Source organism: Enhydra lutris, unplaced genomic scaffold, assembly GCF_002288905.1.
Source record: "Enhydra lutris kenyoni isolate GAN:26980312 unplaced genomic scaffold, ASM228890v2 scaffoldscaffold45, whole genome shotgun sequence".
Taxonomy (NCBI): domain Eukaryota; kingdom Metazoa; phylum Chordata; class Mammalia; order Carnivora; family Mustelidae; genus Enhydra; species Enhydra lutris.
In genome coordinates, this window is record NW_019154129.1 from 7,094,506 (window position 1) to 7,114,265 (window position 19,760).

General features: G+C 54.5%; 2 protein-coding genes across 6 annotated transcripts in view; one reads left to right on the top strand and one right to left on the bottom strand.

Annotated features, from left to right (window-relative positions):
* The window catches only part of LOC111155983 (C-type lectin domain containing 16A), a 207,482-nt gene extending 203,199 nt beyond the window's left edge, over positions 1-4,283 (bottom strand). For all 5 annotated transcript variants that reach the window (XM_022516482.1, XM_022516484.1, XM_022516481.1 and 2 more), the window contains exon 1: positions 4,155-4,283. In XM_022516482.1, the coding sequence (XP_022372190.1) occupies positions 4,155-4,234 (80 nt within the window). In that variant the 5' untranslated portion in view covers positions 4,235-4,283. The remainder of the gene's footprint in view (positions 1-4,154) is intronic.
* A 2,302-nt stretch (positions 4,284-6,585) lies between these two features.
* On the top strand, positions 6,586-18,560 carry LOC111156256 (Dexi homolog). Its single transcript, XM_022517022.1, has 2 exons — positions 6,586-7,491; positions 18,249-18,560. Exon 1 carries the CDS (start codon positions 7,056-7,058, stop codon positions 7,341-7,343), a length of 288 nt encoding a protein of 95 aa, XP_022372730.1. The 5' UTR covers positions 6,586-7,055; the 3' UTR covers positions 7,344-7,491; positions 18,249-18,560.
* The last annotated feature ends 1,200 nt before the right edge of the window (positions 18,561-19,760 follow it).

Consider the following 19,760-nt stretch of genomic DNA (forward strand, 5'->3'; position numbering starts at 1 on the left):
TGACAAGGATGCTCCTGACTCCCTAGCCTGCATTAGAGGGTCCTCACCTGTCCTCTAAAACCAGGTGGATGACAGCAGAGTCTAGAGTACTCAGACTCAGAAGGCCTGGAAGAACTTGGACTTGACATAATGGGTGCCTCGGACTCATTATAAGTGATATGGTGAACATGATATCCCCCAAAAATCCATCTGGCAATACTGTACCCTTAAAAATAACCAGTGCTATCTTAGGCAAAAGTTGACTAAAGTGTGAACAGGTGAGCATCTGCCTGCTAGACACACATTCCCCTTCTCTTTGGGTAAGAAACCCGGATTTTCCCAGAGGAAACCACCTCTTTCTCTCATTCTCTGTCCACTAGCTTGGGAGGAGCTGATGCCACCCTGGTTCCAGGCAAGGGTCAATGAGAGCCCGCCATGCCCCTGGCCACAGTGACTAGCTCAGGGTCGGGCAAGAGATCCCAGGTTGGTCCAACTGTACTCGCTTCTGGACAGTATTTAGAAAGGAAGCTCCCTTTTCCCCCACGGATTGCTAGACTGATTCGATATAAGTCTGGAGCCCGCTGAGAATGCACCAACACAGAAGAAAGCGGAGACAAGAACTTGAAAGACACAGGTGCTGACAGCTCTGTCTGAACACCGGGACTTGGCCATGGCTTAGCTAAGACAGACTGCTTAGGGACAGGAGCCAATCATTCCATTTGGGGCAGAAAGCAATTCCAGCCAGGTTTCAGTCACTTGCAACCAAGAATCTTGACCCACACACAAAGGTGATTCTACCGGTCTGCGGACTAACAGTTCCTGCTAAAGGTGATCTTTCAGAAGCAATCACACAACTCCATCAGTAAAGGTTCTGCTTGTTGGTGGGCGTTTGTTAGTCAATGTCACGGCCTTGCCACTAGTCTGGGCAATAAACCACCACTGACATGTAGCCAAGAACCTCTCACCATCTCAGTCTGTCTCCACTGAATCCCTGACTCGATTCAGCACACAAGGACCACAGGCACGTAGTTTCCCATTATTTAGCAAAAGTACAACCCTGTCTAACAGAAAGGTTCCTTTCCAGTTTGAAAGCTGAGAATGTTAGGAAGAATAATGTGGTTCGAAAGCAATTCCCGCTCTCTGTATTATCTTCTCCATTTTTCTTTAAATCTCAAACTGTTCTTAAAAATAAGGTCTATTTTTAAAACGGGGAGGGTTCTTAGATGCTTTGCATGTCAAAAAAAAAAAAAAACACCTTTTTTTTTTTCAACTCTAAATTCTTTTATTTATCTCATTCTTTCCTCTCCACCCACAGTGCCCTAGGTCAAGCCAAGAATCTATTAGGGTGACCAGGACTTTCCAGTTTTAGCACTGAAAGTCCCATGTCCTGGGAAATCCTTCTGTCCCAGGCACCCCGTGATGGTTGGTCACCCTTCATGTCAGATGAAGCCCAAGCTACATTCTATCTCCAGCCTTACCTCAATACTCCACAAACCCCAGGGGCCCCTCCCACTTCCTGCAGCCCCACATGATGGCTCTGCGCTCAAAGCCTCTGCTCTGGCATGGCCTTCCCCAGAAGGCTTCCAAGGGTTCCTACAGAATCCTGAACCTACAGCGATCCCAGCACTTGTCACGCTGTACAGTCACTGGCTTTATGGCTGTCTCGCGCACCAGCCTGTGAACTCCCTCAGGGAATGAGCTGTTCTGTACCCAAGACCCAAGATGCTAACCGTCAGAGCCAAATGAAGGACATCACAAGCGCTGGGGTGAGCACTAGGTGTTTATGGCATATTTTCCAAGTCATTTTGGGATCTTCTAAGCCCCACAGCCGTCTGCAAATTGCTAGGTTCCTTAGACTGTAATGTGGATTAAAGCTGATCCGCCTGATCCAGGACAGGCAGCTCCAACACAGGCAGCTCGGGTTTCCAAAAGCACCCAATGGTCTTTTAACCTAAACAATGAGCCCGGGCAGTTCCCAGATACTTCAAAGGACTCTAAGGACCTTTACCATTCCCTGGCTGGCTGGTGGGTAAAAATGTCCCATCGGGCAGAGAGACTCAACCAAGTTGAAAGTCTTCCCAAACTGACTTAGGAGGCAGTTTCTCTCAGAAAGACAGTGCAGTGGGTACGAGCACTGAAGTCAGACCCTGGCTTGGCCCGTTTCAGTTGTTGTCACCTTGTGGCAAGTGACTTAACCTCTTTGAACCTTAGTTTCCACTCCTATAAAATGGAAAACAATAACAGTTCCCATAACTCATAGACTTGTGAGGACTAAAGGAAATAACACACAGGAAGTCCTCAGTAAGTACCTGGCACCAAAAAAATGCATTCAATAATGATTAAAGTACTTTACAAGTGCTGGAGGCAGGCAGAGACAGGTGAAAGCCTGCAGGTGCCTGGACGTTAGCAGGAGGCCCAGCCTCCTTTAAACAACCATCCTCCCCTTCTCAGCCACATCCACCCACTCTCTAAATTCCTGAAATCCTTCTGCCTCTCCCTTTCCAGTCTGGCTGCCCTCCCATTTAAGATTCCTGACCTCCCGAAACACCCCATCCTGTCCTCTGCCTTCTCCTCCCTGTGTCCTCTTTCATCACCCCTCCAATACCATTCCTTACTACATACTGATCCCTCCTATACCCCTCCAACTCTTTGAGACCCACAGACATTTATGAAGCTCCTGCTCCGTGCTAGAAAAGACATAGCTGAGAGGCACAACACCATGACCCCTTGCCAAATGAGAAACCCCATCTAATTTCCCTCCCACCAATCCTTTCCCTGGGCCCCAGTCTTCCTTCTACTGCTCCTGCTCAACATGCCCATCCTTTTTCCTTCCCATTAGTAATCTTGGGAGCTCCCTTTGGAAACCAGACTATTTCTTACCACCAAAGGAATGCCTGCTCCCCATCCGACTACCCCCCCAACACACACACTAGATTTTCCTCCCTTCAGTCATTTCCTCCACAAAAGTCTCTTTTCCACCACCCCCCCACCCAAAAATCCTAGGTTTGTCAGCATGCTCTGCATCTGTTCCCAATTCACTCACTTTTTTCCCCACTCTTTCGGTACCCACTGAGCTCCTACTGTGCGCAGGCCCAGCGCTAGATGCTGGAAATGCAGCTGTGAGTGGAAAAAGCAGTTTCTGCTCTCCTGGAAGTACCAGTTTAGAAGCACACAGAAAAGGAGTGAAAACAAACAGGCTAAATGCAGATAGTGGAGATATGCATTGAATGAAATCCAGAAAAAGATCAGGCGGAAAGGAATTGAAGTGGGGAAGCACTTTAGGTATGGTGGTCAGGAAAGGCCTTACCTAGCTGATAAACACTGCTTCCACCATTAGCCACCTACTGTGTTAAGAGACCTGGATCTATCTCTTTCCATGCATGACATTATTGAGTTTTTGCACTGTGTACATCAACCCCATTTGCAGATGGGGAAACAGAGGCTCAAGGGGTAATTTGTCCAAGGTCACACAGCCATGAAGCGGTAGAACAAGGATCTGAATGCAGGTCTGACTGCAAGGCCATTCTGTGCACTCCCGCTTCCCAGGACCACGTTGGCCACCTGCCCTCCCCCAAAACTCTATTTCTGATAGCCCCCTCCTTAAACTCTCCCAGGGAAAAAAAATTTTTTTAAACGACTGCCCTTTATTGAGCACTAGCACATGCTTCCAGTTTTATGTGCATTCCCTTACCCAACCCTCAAAACAATCATGGGGAGTAGATGCTGTCACTATATCCACTTTACAACTGAGGAAACTGAGGTCTAAATTCACACACCTAGATTCGAACCCCGACCTGACCTCTGACCCCAAAGCTGCCCAGCCAAAGAAGTACCACCCCCGGAAGCTTGGTGCCCACCGTTGCCCTGGCAACAACGAAGTGTGCATCCGTAAGCTGAAATCTATCCCTTTACTTTACAAATGGGAACACTGAGACTCTGAGAAGCTAAGCCACTTGCCCAAGGTCACACAGCGAGGAGCGACGGTGTCAGGGTTCGAACCCAGGCACCCTGACTCCAGAGCCCTCGCTCTTAATCATCGTACTGCCTCTCCCGGACGTCTCTCTCCGCCCTCCACCTCGCTCTGACACCTCGCAGAGCCCACGGCCCGGAGCTATTCGCCCCCATCCCCAAGTCCAGCCCCGCGGCCTGCCCCCCTCAGCCCCCAACACACTCACTTCAGGTGGTCCAAGGAGTGGATGTTGCGGGAAGACTTGCCATGGCCCCCGCCCACCCAGCTCCGCGAGCGGCCAAACATGTCGGCGGCCCCGACCTGTTGCCCGCCTCACGGTCTCATGCCCGAGCGGCCGAGCGGCCGGGCGCCCGCAGTGGCAGCACAAGCGGAGGAGGCAGCGGCGGAGGTGGTAGAGGTACCGCCAACCACCTTCCTCCCCGGCCCACAGCTCCGCACTGACATTCAGCCGGAACCGGCCGTTCGACCGCCGCGCTTTACGGCCGCCGCCACGAGGAACGCTGGGAAGTGCAGTTCGCCCGCGAGGCCCCCGCCGACGGGACTCGGCAAACGAACTACAAGACCCGGCGTGCATTGCGCAACTGCGGGCCTGCGGCCTCGGTGAAGAGGCGGAGCGAGAGGAGGAGGGGAGCCCGCAGTATCCCGGACGGTGGGCGGGAATGGGAAACCTATGCGGGCACCCCTGGGAAGGGAATCGGTGAGGCTGGGTGCTTCAAAGTAACCGCAGTGTTCACAATCTTTAGGTTGTATGACAAGAATCAGAATAGCTATTGCATGGCTTTTACTATGTGCCACCGTCCTGAGCGCTTTACATAGACTGATATTTAAGGCTAACAACCAGCCTATGAGGTGGGTACTATCATCCTCACGCTACCCACGGGGAAACTGAATCACAGAGGAGCTGACTTACGGAAGGTCATGCAGCTAGTAAGTGCGTGGTTCAGACCCTGGCACCATCCTTTTATGCCCCCGTAAACTAATCTGTACCAAATCGGTAATGGTCTTGACGGTCTTTACAGCTTTTCTTTTTCCACTTCAACTTAAAAAATAGATTTTGAAAGGTCTTCGGGCAACAGTGTACCGAAACTGAACATCCTGTGATTTCAGAGGATTTCTCTAGTCTTCACCCAAAATCCAAGCAATTCCCAAAACTACCACATTGAGAAGAAGAATTAGAATTAGAAGAAATGAAACACCCAACTCCCCACATGAGCCAGGAAGATGTATCTACATGTCTGTCCTGCAGGAGGAGTGAGAAGCTCCCTGGAGGCAAGACTGCCCTGTTCACCATTCATTCGTTCCTTTCTGCACCGCAGAGTTATCTAAGGACTACTGTGTCTCATTAGCTGTGCTCAGAGTTGGGCTAAGTTCCCATGTTTTCCCCACTGCCTAGCACAAAGTTTGGCACATCGTGTGTGAGTGACTGACAGAATGAAGGTTTGTTTCGCCTTAGGCAGTTGGAGAATTAATGGTTTGCTCTAATTGATCTAAAGGGGCAAGCAGACAGTAATGGAGAAAAAAGGGCAGGTCTGATCTCCAAACACACACAGACCTAGCCTCTGCCTTCCGGGGCCCTCCCTTTTCTCTGGGGCCAGATTTCCTCATCTGTAAAAAGGCCTAGCACGCTACACAGCCACGTCTAGCTGCAATTAAGCGATGTGTGTAAAACACCCGGCTCAGTGTGACCTGAGATGTAAAGGTCTGTCCTGGCGCCTGGCTGGCTCAGTCAGCAGAGCATGCAACACTTGATGTTGGAGTTGTGAGTTTAAGCCCTGCTTTGGGTGCAGAGATTACTCAAAAAATCAAATCCTTGAAAAATAAGGAAGGTCTGTGGAACTGCTCTGGAAGGCGCTTCGGGCAAGATCAGTCTCCTGAAGGATATACAGAAGTTGCTCATGAAAAGGGGAATCAGCGAGTGCGAGACTCATTTTTCTATGTAATTCTTGGCTGTTTCAATGTTTAACCACGTCCTCTTTCAAACATGGTTTACAAAGCAAAAACAGGAAGCAACCCCACTGCCGCAGGTCTGACTTGCCTGGGAATCTCTTTATTCGGGTGTCCCTGAACCCTGTTATGCACCTCCTCGCGATGCACCTGTTAAGGACCTTCTGGCAGCCAGAATTTGGAGAGCCGAAGGAGGCACTGATTAATCTTTCCCACCATGGAAAATTGCCACTTTGGAAAGTCCTAGGTTTTCACCGGTAAATTCACCGCTCCCCTACCCCGCCTCCTTTTGACAGGTAAACTGAGTTCCAAAGAGGCGTGACGCCATGTCCAAGTTCAGGGAAGGCTGCTGAGGAGGCTTGGGGCGGGATGCGGGGGGGGGGTTCCCTTCTGCTACCTTAACCTTCAGGATCTGTCTAGTTTTGAACTGTGTTCTGTGTGGTTCCCCTCCCGCTACTCCATGGGGCATGCGCAGAGCCAATTGGATTTGAGACCTGGGCGGAGCCCGGAACCGGGGAAGCAGCTCAGAGGCCAGCGCCCCCGAGGGGCGGAACGAAGCGGTACCGCCCCCGGACGGCTCGGGCCAATGAGCGCGGGAGTCTTGTCGGCCAATGAGCGCGGGCAAGGGGCGGCGGGCCAATGAACGCGGGGCGGCTCCGGAGGCGGTGCTCGGAACGCGACCAGGAGGGCGACGCGGCGGCCGCAGCCATGGGCGCTGGGCCTGCGGGGGCGCGGAGGGGGCTCGAGGAACTGCCGGGCGGGGCTGGGGAGACCGCCGCCGGGACTGGCCCTCGACGCTGAGCCGCAGTGGGGTCCCCGCCGGCGCTGCGAGGGCCTGTGAGCTCGAGCGAGGCGCGTCGGAGGAGCCGGGCAGTCCCCGGCCACCTCAAGTGGGGGGGACTTGCCTGGCCGCCGGGAGGATCGAGAGGACCCTGTGGGCACATCTGGGGGTGCCTGGACCCCGCCGGGTACGTTTCAGGGGCCGGGGCGCGTCCTCAGAGGCCGCCGCACACCGGCGGGGGAACCGCCGGGGCCCAGCGCCGCCTGGGTCGAGCCCCCGGGGCGTCCCTGGATGGCTGAGCTGCCCCCTTGCCGGCCGCCCGGGCGCCGCAGCGGCTGAGATCGCTGGGATCGCCGGGCCGCCGCCCTCGCCGCCCCCTGCATGCCCGGCGCCCGGGTCGCGGCCCACCTGGACGCGCTGGGCCCCCTGGTCCCCTACGTGCCACCGTCGCTGCTGCCCTCTATGTTCTACGTGGGCCTGTTTTTCGTCAATGTGCTGATCCTATACTACGCCTTCCTCATGGAGTACATTGTCCTCAACGTGGGCCTCGTCTTCCTGCCCGAGGACATGGACCAGGCGCTGGTGGACCTTGGCGTGCTCTCCGATCCCGGCTCCGGCCTCTACGATGCCGATTCGGAACTCGATGTCTTCGATGGTTACTTGGAGTAGGCTTGGCTACCGTCCTCCCCTGCCCCCAACGACCCGCACCCCTCGACCTGGACCAGCCCCCCAAATCATGCCGCCGCTACTGGTTGGGGGCATCGTCGGGCCAGGGATGGAATCCCCAGGACGAGGCTGTCTCCGGCCTCCAAGACCTGTAAGTTCCCTCTCTGCGCCAGATGAGTGTGGGTTAGGGGTGCTGGCGAAGAGGGTGGTATCTCCACACCAGACACGCACCCTTCCCCCAGGCTCCTGGAGGTCCATTCAGATGCCAGGAATGGCTAGACCCCTGTCAGGCCCTTAGCTGGGGCTGGAAAGCTTTCCCTGATGAAGGTGACAGTTGTTGCAGAGGGGAAGAGAGGCAGAGCCTAAGGGGTGTTCGGGTTAGCCATGGTACCTATTGCCACAGCTTGTAGAAAAGCCTTTGCACCCAGATCCCTTTGAGGCAGAGCTCTCAGCTCCTCCCTTCTGCCTCAGTCTGGCTTGGTGGTGACCTTGGCTTGCTGGGGATTCCCATAGTCCTGGAAGGATAAAGACTTGGAGTGTCAGAAGAGGTAGCAAGCCAGGCAGTGACCACCTTTGTCCTGTGGCCCCTGAGGGACGGGGTGGAGACTCAAGAGTAAGGGCCCCAGCTGAAGCTTCGAGAGGAGAAACCTCCTTCTGCAAAGTCTGCACTTCCTTTTGGCCTTGGGTTTGCTGCTGCTTGGGAGTCGGGTTTCAGGGTGCCCCAGCTCGGGAGGTCTGCAGCTTGCATCTGCAAGGACTGCCAGTTTTGCAGGTTCCTTTCGCAGACCAGGCAGGCGGGGGCTGGCTTTGCCTGCAGTGTTTGCAAGGCCTCAAGGAGCCCTTGGGCCAGCAGGAATAGGAACCACAGGATCTTTGCACTGAGGTGTTCTAGGCTGCAACCAGGCGGCTGTGTGTCCTGCCCCACCCTGTGTGTTGCCGAGAGGGAAACGAAGGTCCGGGAAGGAGAGGGACTTGGCCAAAGTCTCAGGGCTGGGAAGAGAGACAGCGGAACAAGATGAGAGAAAGAGAGAGGGACAGGCTGTTGGGTCTGGTGAGGTTCATGGGACTTGCGAGCACTCTTTGAGCCCCTCCACTGGACAGTGTGCAGTGTCACTAGGCACAGGGCCTGAGTGGGAGGATACTGAGATGGCAAGGGCTCCTTCTAGAAGACGGACACTAATGCCACTTCCCCAAGCAAGCTGAGTTAACTCCCCTCCTCTGTGGCCTGCCCTTGCCAAGATGACCATAGTCAGAGGGAATGCAGGGTGGGGCAGGACCTGCTAGAGGTAGGCTGAGGGCTGGGGGCTCCCCCTGAGAGGTGGACAGTGAGATTTCTTTGATAAAAGCTTCATTTGAGCTCACTGAGACCTTAGCCAGAACCAAGTGCCAGGTGGAGAGTGGGTCAGCTGCCCTGCATACCTACCCAGTCTCCTTGCCTGCCTGCCATCCATCCATCCATAAATCCATTCTTTGATTGAACACATATTTATGGAGTACATATTGTGCCCAGTGGGTGAACACAGTGAACAAGAGAGACTGAGGTGTGACCTCCTGGCACTTGGTGAGAAAGGACAAGCAGATTCCCAAAGAAGGTGATGAGATCTTTTTGTGAGCCACGAGGACATGGGCAGTGCCTGGCATCTAGTAGACACTCAATAAATGTCTGTTGAGTGAGCGAAGCAGAAGAATAGAGATGGGCTGCTTTAGAAAGGGGGGGGCAGAGAAGGTCCCTTGAGAGGACACAGTTCGCTGAGCCCTAAATTGGTTGCAGGAGCCAGCCTGAAGATCTAAGATCTGGGAAAAACCAATCGAGGCAGAGGGAATCTGGAGCCAAAGCTGTGAGGTGGGAGAGTTAGTTCTTGCAGCAACTAAGAGGAGGCCAGTGTGGCTAAGAGCAGCCCAGGAAGCGGTCTGTGGGACGGGTGGGGGCAGACCATAAAGGACATAGGAGGCCATGGCCATGAGCCGTGGGAAGCAGGAGGTGACACAATTTCAATTCACAATTTGTAAAGCCGACTTTGGCAATTGTGGGCAGAATCGGCTCTCGGGACAAGTATGGAAGCGGAGAAGCCAGTTAGGAGCTGTTCAGTTGCTCAGGCCGGGGGCCTGGATATGGCAAGGTTGCTAAAGATGGAGAAACACAGGCTGAGAACACCTTTTGAAGGCAGGACCTGCGGAATCCATTCAAAACCTGGACTGAGTATTGATCATCGCCCATGCCCGGTTCTAGGCCCTTTGTGTATTACTCAGTCAGCTGCTCAGCAAACTTTACCTCTGCCTGCTGTTCTACCAGGCCCTGTGCTAGGCCTTGCAGATCCCAAAATGAATCCCTGCCTCCAAGCCAAGCGTTTGACTTTCAGACAGTGTAAGTCGGTGTCTTATTTTATCTCTTCACCACATCAACAGAAACACTTCCCCTTCCAAATGAAAACATTGGCAGACTCTGAACCAAAAACTGAAGCCCAAATGCTCCGACAAACTTTGCAGCAGAGGCTGTTTGCGCAGAAACGCCAGGAAGTATGTCTCAGGGACACCCTTCCTTGCAAAGCTGGGACACCCTTGCAAAGCTGTCGGAGGGTCTGGCCCCGAGCTGGGAGGTAGGGAGGCCACGGGCTGGGGACAGTACGCAAGCCTGAAGAAGTGCGGAAGCCACGCACAGCATTCCTTCTCCCCCAATCCCAAAGCCAGGCCAGGGTGGTCTTGGCCCCAGAACCAGGGAAGCCCAGGCTGGGGGAGGGGAAGGGTAGCCAGCAGCAGGCAAAGCCTTTGGGAGAGCTCCAAAAAGGGTCTGGCTGTACCTCAGCTCCGGGCCCCTTTCTGGAAGTGAAGGAACCTCAGTAGTCAGATCTCATTATTTCTGGCTTGTTCTCATGTGGACATATTCTCATGTTACACACCAGAAGGTCATGGAGGCACTGGCTAAGGGTATGGGGCATGCTAGGTAGTGGGGACTGGGGTGGATCTCAAGGTGTACTCACTTGCCCCTCTCTCTCTTTTTTCCCTTGGTGTGTGCCCGCACGGTACCGTCCACCCAACGTTTGTTGAGCACTTCCCGAAGGAGGCAATATTAGGGTTGGGGTCATAAGCAAGAACCTGGTTCAAATCCCAGTCCCAGCTCTGACCTTGGGCCTGTTCCGTATCTCCCTCTGTCACTGTTCTCTTCCAAAAAATGGGGATAATGACATGTTCCTCACTGAGAGGATTGAGTGAGATACACATAGAGCTCGCAGACCTTCCCGTGTACAGTAAGCGATATAGTAATATACCACTGCTAGCATTAACAGTCAGATATAATGGAAAGTGTGTACACTCGGGCTCTTGCAAGTATATAAAACTGCACGTGCACTCACGAGTGAACACTTAGATCCCCAAATGAGCCAAAGAGGACTGCCTGCCTGAGTGCTGGGCGGGTTCAGGTGTGGGCCGCTGGGACAGACTACCCGCTCTGCCCTCTTGGCCCAGGACCCCCGGGGCACCTTTCCCACTGCCTGTGGTCTCCCAAAGTCCACCAGCTCTGGAGCCCTGTCCGCCCTGCAGTTCTCCTAGAGTTTTAATCATTGCCTGGGGGCAGGAAGTGGGGAATCAGGAGCTCCCTGCTTCCTAGGAGGGAAGGCCACTTCCCAGGAGGGCCACTGCGGCTGGCCTGGCAGCCAGGGAGCGTCCTCACATCCCAGCACTTCCGATGCGGAGGCGGAGCAGCTGGATTGATCTGTCCCTGCTCCTGGCACAGAGTGAGGGAGGGCTGTGGAGAGAGCCTGAGTGCACCGGAAACGGAGAGCCTGCAGAACGTTGCCGCCTGCGTCAGCGGTGCCTGGTGTAGCTCCGATACCGAGCTAGGGTAACCGGACCCGTCAGTCTGCTTACTACAGGGTCTCCCAGCTTCCGGGTCCTGACTCAGAGCCACAGCTGCTGCTTCTGATCCAGCTGCCCTGGTCCCTCCGTACCATTCTGCCAGCAGCAGAATACCCCGGCTGGCGTGTCACTGCCCCGCTCAGAAACCCAGACCTTCTGCGGGGACATGGGCCATGGATTGAAGTCTTGGGAGAGCCCACGGGCAGCTGGTAGAGCTCCTGTGGGGAGTGAGGGGAAGAAGAGCGGTCAGGGCAGATGGGGGAAGTCAGGTGGTCTCCCGTAGCGGGGGTCCAGACAAGAGACAGGTGATGGTGGCAAGGGGAGGCAGGTGCACCCCAGGCCTGGCTGACTTTCTAGCTCTGTCCTAACGCAAGGCTCACCTGGAAGCCTGCTGGGCACAGGGCGCATGGGTGCTGGCTGCCCCTGTGGATCGGAGAAGGCCCCATTAGGGATCTCAAGGGATGTCAGCGGTTCAGCTCCCTTGGCCCTGAGGTATGCAAACCGGAGGTTTCATCCAAGAAGCACCCTCACAGTCCTGTGTCAAAAAAAAAATGAAGGCCTCCTTTCAACTTGGCCATTCCCATTCCTGATTTATCTGCTGTCTTTACCCCGGAACTTCTGAAAGCTTATCCTGTTTGTGGGAAATCAAGATCACAGTTAAAGGGACAGGCACCATTATCCGCATCACACAAATAAAGAAGCTGAGGCCCAGAAAGGACAAGTGAGGGGCCAGGGAAGCAAAGCTGACTGAGACAGCGGAGCCCCCCTACCCAACCCAGTGCTGGGCTTACCCCAGCCACAGGAGGCCTCCGGGAAGGCGCCCCAAATCCCATCTCAGAATACCGCTCATGGCTCTTCCAGGCCTGCTGCACAGAGCTCACTCCTTTTTGCTGAGTTTCTTAAATAAAACTATTTTGAAATAACTTCACAAGTATACAAACGTTGCAAGAAGAGTACAAAGAAGTCCCCCCACCCTTCACCCAGGGTCCCCAATTGTACGGATTGACATTTTTCCATATCTGCGCACGTAGGCAGTGTGTGCTCGTGCCGCGTATGTGCGTGTGTACGTACACACAGATGTATAGCTTGTTTTTCTGAACCATTTGAAAACGATTGCAGACATTGCATTCCTTTACTCCCAGATATTTCCCTGTATAGCTTCGTAGATGGAGAACATTCGTTCCCATAACCATAGCACAATGGTCAAGATCAGCAAATTTAACACTGATGCAAGCCAAAACCACCCTAATCCGTGACGTCTGCAGATCTCACCAGTTGTCCCAATGGCGACCTTTCACAATAAAAAGGCAGGGTTGAGGTCCCGGATCCCACCACCCAGATCACCCTCTGCCTAAATTGTCTCTCAAGTTGCCGTCAATCTCCTCACTGTTATCTTTCATGACCTTGACATTTTGGAGGAGTTCACGTCTGGCATCTTGTAGACTGTCTCTCTGTTTGGGTTTATCTGATGTTTACTCTTGAGATGAGGCTCAGATGATGCACTGTTGGCAGGAACCCCGCGGAGAAGGGAGTGCAGGGTATGTGGGAGGCGCATGACGTCTGTCTGTCCCACTGCTGGTGATGTGAACTTTGATGGTTTGGCTAAAGTGGTGTCTGCCAGGTCTCTCCGCTGTAAAGTGACTATTTCTCCCTTTATAACTTGGAGTTACAATTAAATCCATTAGTTTTAGTACTTCGTTTTTCAAAAATCTACTTTTTTATGTGAATTTGTTTTTAAAAGAATGGCGTGTGGCCGTTAACAAATGATGCTGTCTGACGGTGTGTCAGACCCAGAGGCGACTCAGCCCCAGAAGCCTCCCCTTTCCTCCGATGCTGGCCTCCTCCTCTTGGGGACCCATTTCCAAGGAGGATGTGTCTCTGCCTTTAAGGCAAAGGGGGATCTGGATGGGATCTGGGACCTCAGCTCTGCTTTTAGAAGCAGCCCAGGGCTATGATAACTGGTACCCGGTGAGTCAGTGAGTCCGGTGATCTGGGGCCCTCACAGTTGCCATCCCCTGCCCCCAGCCTGGGGAGCGAGCTCTAGTTCCACACCCTCCCTCCCCCAGAAAGGGAAGGCTTCATTCCTGGGATTCCTTGCGAGGGGTGGGGGGGGGTTGGCTAGGTGGTTAAAAATAAGTGCCTCTCCCACATCTCCTAGCTTCCCCTACACGCCATCCTTGAGGCAGGTGGGGCAGGGCTCGTTAGCTCCATTACACAGGGAGGGAAACTGAGGCTTGGGGATGTTCAGTGACTCACCCCGGATACCCAGCTATGACGTGGCCCATTGGGCCTCCTAGCCCCGCTCCCAGGGCTTCCTGGAGTGAGGTCCTCCGCCACAGGGGAGGCTACTAAAACAGACTGTTGATGCTCTGTCGCTCCTGGGCACCTGCTACTTCCCCTTCTGACCAAAGAAACCAGACCCAGGCTCAGTTTTGCAGGCCAGGGGTATCTGGCTAGAGCTGATGGTTTCATTTTCATCATACTTGTGTTTAGCGTTGCCCTCTCTTTATGACCAATGATTCTGTTGTCTTTTAAGATTTTATTTATTTGAGAGAGAGCAATCATGAGCTGAGGGGAGGGGCAGAGGGAGAGGGAGAAGCGAGCAGAGAGCCCGATGCGGGGCTTGATCCCAGGACCTTGAGATCATGACCTGAGCCAAAGGCAGACGCTTAACCTACGGAGCCACCCAGACACCCCAGATGATTCTGTTTTTTATTCATGATAGTGACATAAAGGTTCCTTTTAAAAATCTGGAGTTAAAAAAAAAACAAAGGTGCCTTGATTTAAAATACTGAATAAACCATCATCTGGGTAGTTCTTAGACGTGGCAGGACTCATGGGCAATCACTGCCCTTCAGGAGGGCCTCACTAGGATGCCTGGGTGGCTCAGTGGGTTAAGCCTCTGCCTTCAGCTCAGGTCATGATCCCAGGGTCCTGGGATCGAGCCCTGCATCGGGCTCTCTGCTCAGCGGGGAGTCTGCTTCCTCCTCTCTCTCTCTGCCTGCCTCTCTGCCTGCTTGTGATCTCTGTCTGTCAAATAAATAAACAGAATCTTTAAGAAGGGCCTCACTAAGTCTGAGGCCCCGACCAGCTGGAGACACGTTCTGGACCGAGAATCTTCACAAAACCCATAGCTGGTACATGTCAGCAGCTGACATGTAAAGCAGAATCCTGGTTGGAGAAACCAATCCTCGTTTCTCCAGAACACTGACTTCTATCAGGGACCCAGGTAGCCGGGCATCATCTCCTTTCCCATCCCCCATCAGCCGCGACCTCTCAGACTGGCCGAGGCAGAGGTCCTTCTGCCACCCGGCCCATCACTGAGACAACAGTGGGCACATGGAGCCATTTGGCTCTGGGTAACATCTCTCTTTAGCCACTTGAATTGGTCGGTTGGTGGATGAGAAAGAGGAACGAGCAATGGGTTTCCAGCACACAAGGTCTTTGGAGGGCAACAGGGCTCTTGTTTTCTGAAGGCCCTGAGCGCCGAGGAAGCCCCCTGCCTGGTGCGGTCGCTGGCTGGAACAGGTGGGGAGGAGGCGAGGGGCCACTGCGGATGATGCCTTGTGTATTGTAGGCACTCCAGTGACGTGATTTCGTGTCCTCCCAACAGCCTAATGAGGTGGGCACTGTTCTCCTCTTTCGGATGAAGAAAATAGGCCCAGAGAGGTCATTTGCCTGAGGTCACACAGCTAGGAAGGGGCAGCACTGGAATTCCCACAGATAGGCCTTGCCCTGACTGCCCCGAGGAGGACCGTGGGAAGACGCCTGTCCAGAGCATCGCCCCCCAGCACCCCTAAGACGCAAGGGCCAATCCCAAACGAGGCAGCCTCTCTCCAGAGGCAGTAAGCTGAGACTTTCCTTCTTAAAATGGATCGAGGGCCCCAGCTGTCATTCTTAATGACAGAAATGAGTCAGCCGGCCACTCCCCCGTCCAGCTTTCCGGAATAGCCTGGAATGAAAGGTTACAGTTTCCCAAAGAAAGAGGAAGGGGGTGGGGGGAAATAAAGCCAATGGCTGATGAATTGTAAGTCATGCTCTAAAGGTATCAGAAGGTTCGAGAACCCATTGCCTTGGATTCTGCAAGCTTTCAGCCTGAGGCTTTTGATGCCTGCGAGGAAAGAGATGAACCTAAAATGAGACCACAGAGGTTCAAATCCCGCCTCTGCCCTTTGCAAGCTGTGTGGCCTTCAACAATGACTGAAGCCTCTCTGAGCCCCATCTGAAGTTCCCGATGATGAGCCTGCCCCCCCTCCCGCCCCCGGGGTTCTGAGGTATACATGAGCTAGGACAGGAGTAAAAGCAGATAGTACAAGGCGAGCATAGAGTGCTTGGAAATACCGCCTGCTTCTGAGATTCTCACGATTCTCCCGGCGGGGTGGGGGTGGGATGGGGGGTTGCTGTGAGGCCGGGACTTGCAAGTTAACAGCCAGAGCAGGCGGCACAGCTGAGTGGTCTCAGGACATCCTCCAGCCAAGGACGCAGAAACCAGGGCTGTCCTCCCCTTGCTTGTATGACTCAGGGCAGATCCCCACCCTGTCCGGGCACTTTGTGGAAGGAGTGGGACTGAACCCTGATCGGGGTTCCCCAAAGCCCCTGTGACACTGCCAGCAATTTCGGCTCTGTGGTCTGAATTCTCATCCGTGTCACTGTTTTCTTTCAATGGGAGCTTTTTAAAGCAAAGTAGCGCCCTGGAAGGACAGGGGCTTGGGGCTGCTCTCGGGAGCGGAAGGCTGGCCTCACTCGCCATAAATGGGTGACCCCGCGGATGGCACAGAAGAGACAGCGGTAGCAGGGCCAGCTGGAGCCGGTGCCTGCGGGGCCCTGGGCCTGGTCAGACGGGGATTGGCGCGTGTCAGAGACGCGTTCCAGCCAGACTGACGGCTTGTGCTGGTGGCAGACACCAAGACTGGGAGAGGAGTGGGTCCCCCTGCTGGGGGTGATTCTGTCCTCTCTGATGCCCGCCCAGTCTGCACAAGCCTGAAACGGGCTTAAGTGTGAACCGCTGCCTTGGAGATGTCTGGAGTGAGCCCTGCTCTCGGGGCACCAGCACTAACCGCCACAGGGAACCCCAGGGGTTCTTTGGAGCGGAAGATTAGCGGAAGGTGGATTCCTAGTGGGATGCAAGGGGAAGCCGTGGATGCCTTTCTAGAGGGCACAGCTCACCAGTGCTCTGGACTTGGCCCGTGTCATCAGTGGAAGTGAGGGAAGGTCTCCGCAGTGGGAGAGGGTGTTCCCAGCTGGCCTCGAGAGGGTGAATCCGGCAGGTAGCGCAAGACACTTGGCTGACTTGGCCCTTCCTCCTCTCTCCCTCTGTGTGTCCACCATGGCCTGCCTTCTTGCTCCCTTCCCCCACCCCGTACCAAACTAGGGCCTGCTGTGCCCTCATTGCCAGCCTGCCGCTTCGTGCACAGTCTTCCCGCGCTCTGGGCTCCCTCCGGCCCCTGTGCGCCTCCCTGTGGGGTGTCTTACCTTGGGCTGCGAATGCCCACCAGGTTGTGTCTCAAAAGCATGGCTGCATGTATCGCGGGGTCCCCAGCACCCAGCTTAGGACCTGGCACGCAGGAGGGATGAAATTAGGTAGTGCTGAAAATCTCGCCCCGTCTTACCGTGTCTGAGCCTTAATGTCTGTGTAAGATGAAAATCCCAATAGTATGTCATTCCAGGAGTTTTAGGAGGGCTGAATGACATGGTGTGTGTAACGCTGCCTCTCAGGTCTGCTCTCCCAGGAGCAGACCCTGGGACAAAGGTTCAAGTGCAAGTCGATTATTGGGGAAGTGATCCCAGGAACTACCAGGAGGGAGTGGGTCAGTGAGACAGGAAAGGGTTCTGTCATCCAGGAGGTCCCTGCAGCCCTGAGCTCAGTGCTCAGTCCTGCTCCAGAACTCCAGGGGCTGGGACAGGTGGGGAGTCAGCTGCGGGGTGCAGGAGCTGGGGTGCTGACCCACCACCTTCCTGGTCGTCAGTGGTTGGAAGGCAGCTCTGGGGAGACGTGGGCTCTGCCTGCACTTGCAGCCCGGGAGCTGGGTGGGCTTTGGAGGCAGGTCCCCCACAGGTGGAAGCCACCAGATCAGCGTGCCCTCATGGGGGTGAGGACCATCGGGGTGGTGGTGGTGGCCACCTGATAGTGACAGTTTCTACCATTGTCACCATTCCAGCGCCAGCTGCACCTATCACTTGGCTTCTCTGAACCTTGGGGAAATGAGCAGTTCTCAACAGAAGCTGTTCTGCCCCCTCAATGTGCCCCTTGGAAGTGGGGCGAGGGTACATTTTTCATTGTCACCGTGCCCCGGAACGCCACTGGCATTAGTGTTTGGGGACCAGGGATGCTGCTCCCAGTCTTGCAGTGCCCAGAATGACCTCCCGCCCCGGAGAACTGTTCTGCCCCAAATGTCTGTGAATGATAGCGCATGTTGCATATCTGACACACAAGTTTTAATTGGTGCGCGATGACGTTTGCAGAACGTGTAGTCGGAGCTGGCTATGGAGGGGCAGAGAGTTAGGGCGGGTGGCTAGGCCTGGGAGTTTAAGATACTGCAGAGCCTCTGGCACCCAGCTAGACACAGAAAGTGAAGGGCCTGGGAAATGTGGCAGTGTGGACGATGCCATGTCCCGGAAGGACCAGCGCAGCAGGGCTGCTGAATGGCTTGGCTGAGGCCACAGCCTGCGAAGCATTTTCCGGGCAAGGTGGGAGGTGTTGCCAAGCCCTGCCCACTGCCCCGAGCTTGCTCAGCTGCCCTGGGGCTCAGGTCGGCCAGCAGACCCTGCCTGACCCCTGAGCAAGCCCTCCCTCCTTGGGTACCAGGATGCGCCTCCTCCCTCCAAGGAATGGACCATCCTTCCTCTCCCAAATGAAATTGCACTGGCTGTCCAGTCCAGGGTCCTTAGAAATCCACCAAATTCATTATAAAGAGTTAATAAAAGTTGTAGGACAACATGCCCAGCCTGCGTCTGTCTGGGGTTTCTGATGGGAGGGAGAAAGGCTGAGGCCACTGTATAGGGTGACAGTGGGATGGTGCTTCTGTGCTGGTAACACCCCTTTTCCCTTCTCGTTAGGCCTGCTTCCCCCAAAAGCTCCATGCCAACAGAGAGGTTTCCGTCCAGACCCAGGAGGGTGGGACAGAGAGATTGAAACTGAGAGCGGAGGCCCAGAAGGCCTTTGCCCCTGCCCGAGGGGAAAGGCAAGGGCATCTGAAGACCTCCCCCGCCCGCAGCGTCGCACACACAGCCTTGCCTTGGCTTATGACCTTTCGCAGTTGCGATGGATGTTTACAAGAACCCAGCCAGAGCCTGCCTCGCCGCTCCTCACCCCCGGCTGCACCTGCTTCTCCCACTTAATCTTCCTAGAGAATACTTCAAAGTGCGGACACACACGGAAGCCACTCCCAGCTCCTTCTGAAGCCCGCGGAGCCCGCAACCCAGCCGGCTTGGGCCTCAGGCTGGTCTTAGATGCAATGACTAGTTCAGGGAGTAAGTCAGAAGGAAAAGAAGCCACAGACGGTGTCAGAGGCCGAGGGCCGGGTGTGACTTATTCAAGTTGCTGCTTCTTCATCAAGTTGCCCGATCTGAGACATCATGCCGGGGGAATGCCGCGTCGCCCCTCTGGCCGGAAATATTTTTGAAAATGTGAGTGGTATGCATACTTGATGTTGATAAACCTGTAAAAGCAATACTTAGGAGGCTGACTTCTTTCAATTAAAACATGTATGCAACTCCAGCCTGTGGGGGCCTTGCCTCTTTTTTTTTTTTTCCCCTTTTTCTTTTTTTTGAGATCTGGCGAAGGAGCCGTTAGGCAGGACCTCTCATTCCACAAAGGGCAGAAGAGTCCGAGAGGAAGGGAAGGAACAGGTGAATTTGGGTCGACCTGCAATTTCATCAGAGCGTAGCCGTGGTTCTCCATTCTGCCAGTGCCCTGTGATCCTCAGAGCACCCCCACATACACACCGAAGTTAACAAGGCACAATGACTGGCTCCGTTGTGTGAGTGAGGTCACAGGTGAGGGAGGGTCATGCACCCACAGAACTCCAGAGAAAAAACAGCCCCAGCACCCCTTGTCTTTCTGTGCTAAGAAAGGGTGCCAAGAGCCGTGTACAGAACACACCTGAGAGGCCCAGGAAGAGAGGTGTGCGGCCAAAGGGAGAGGTTTCTGATGGGGGAGAGGCCTGGGGGGAAAGCTGAGCATTTATTGAAAAAATGTATTAAAATTGGAATCATGCCATCAACATACAGCATGACTCCGGACAGATGCCCTGATTCCTCTGGGGATCGCTCCTCCCACCCGGCAAATTGGGAGAGCAGTCCCAGCAACACGGTGCCTGTGCCTGTGCAGACCCACCCCTCCACGGAAACCAAAAGGCGAGTGTGCATCTCCACTCAGAGCCTCCTCTGCAGGGGTGTGGGCTTAGGCAAGTCACATCTGTGAAATGGGAACAGTAATTGACGTACCTCATAAGATGACTTTGTGCTAATAATTACAAAGGTGCCCCACTGGGGTGACATGGCTCTGCATCAGGACTCCCAGCTTGGCAAGCAGAGTCCACACTGATTTGGAGCCCCCATTTACCCCCT

Excerpts from the sequence above, each read along its gene's own strand:
- LOC111156256 (XM_022517022.1), top strand. The coding sequence starts at position 7,056 with ATGCCCGGCGCCCGGGTCGCGGCCCACCTGGACGCGCTGGGCCCCCTG.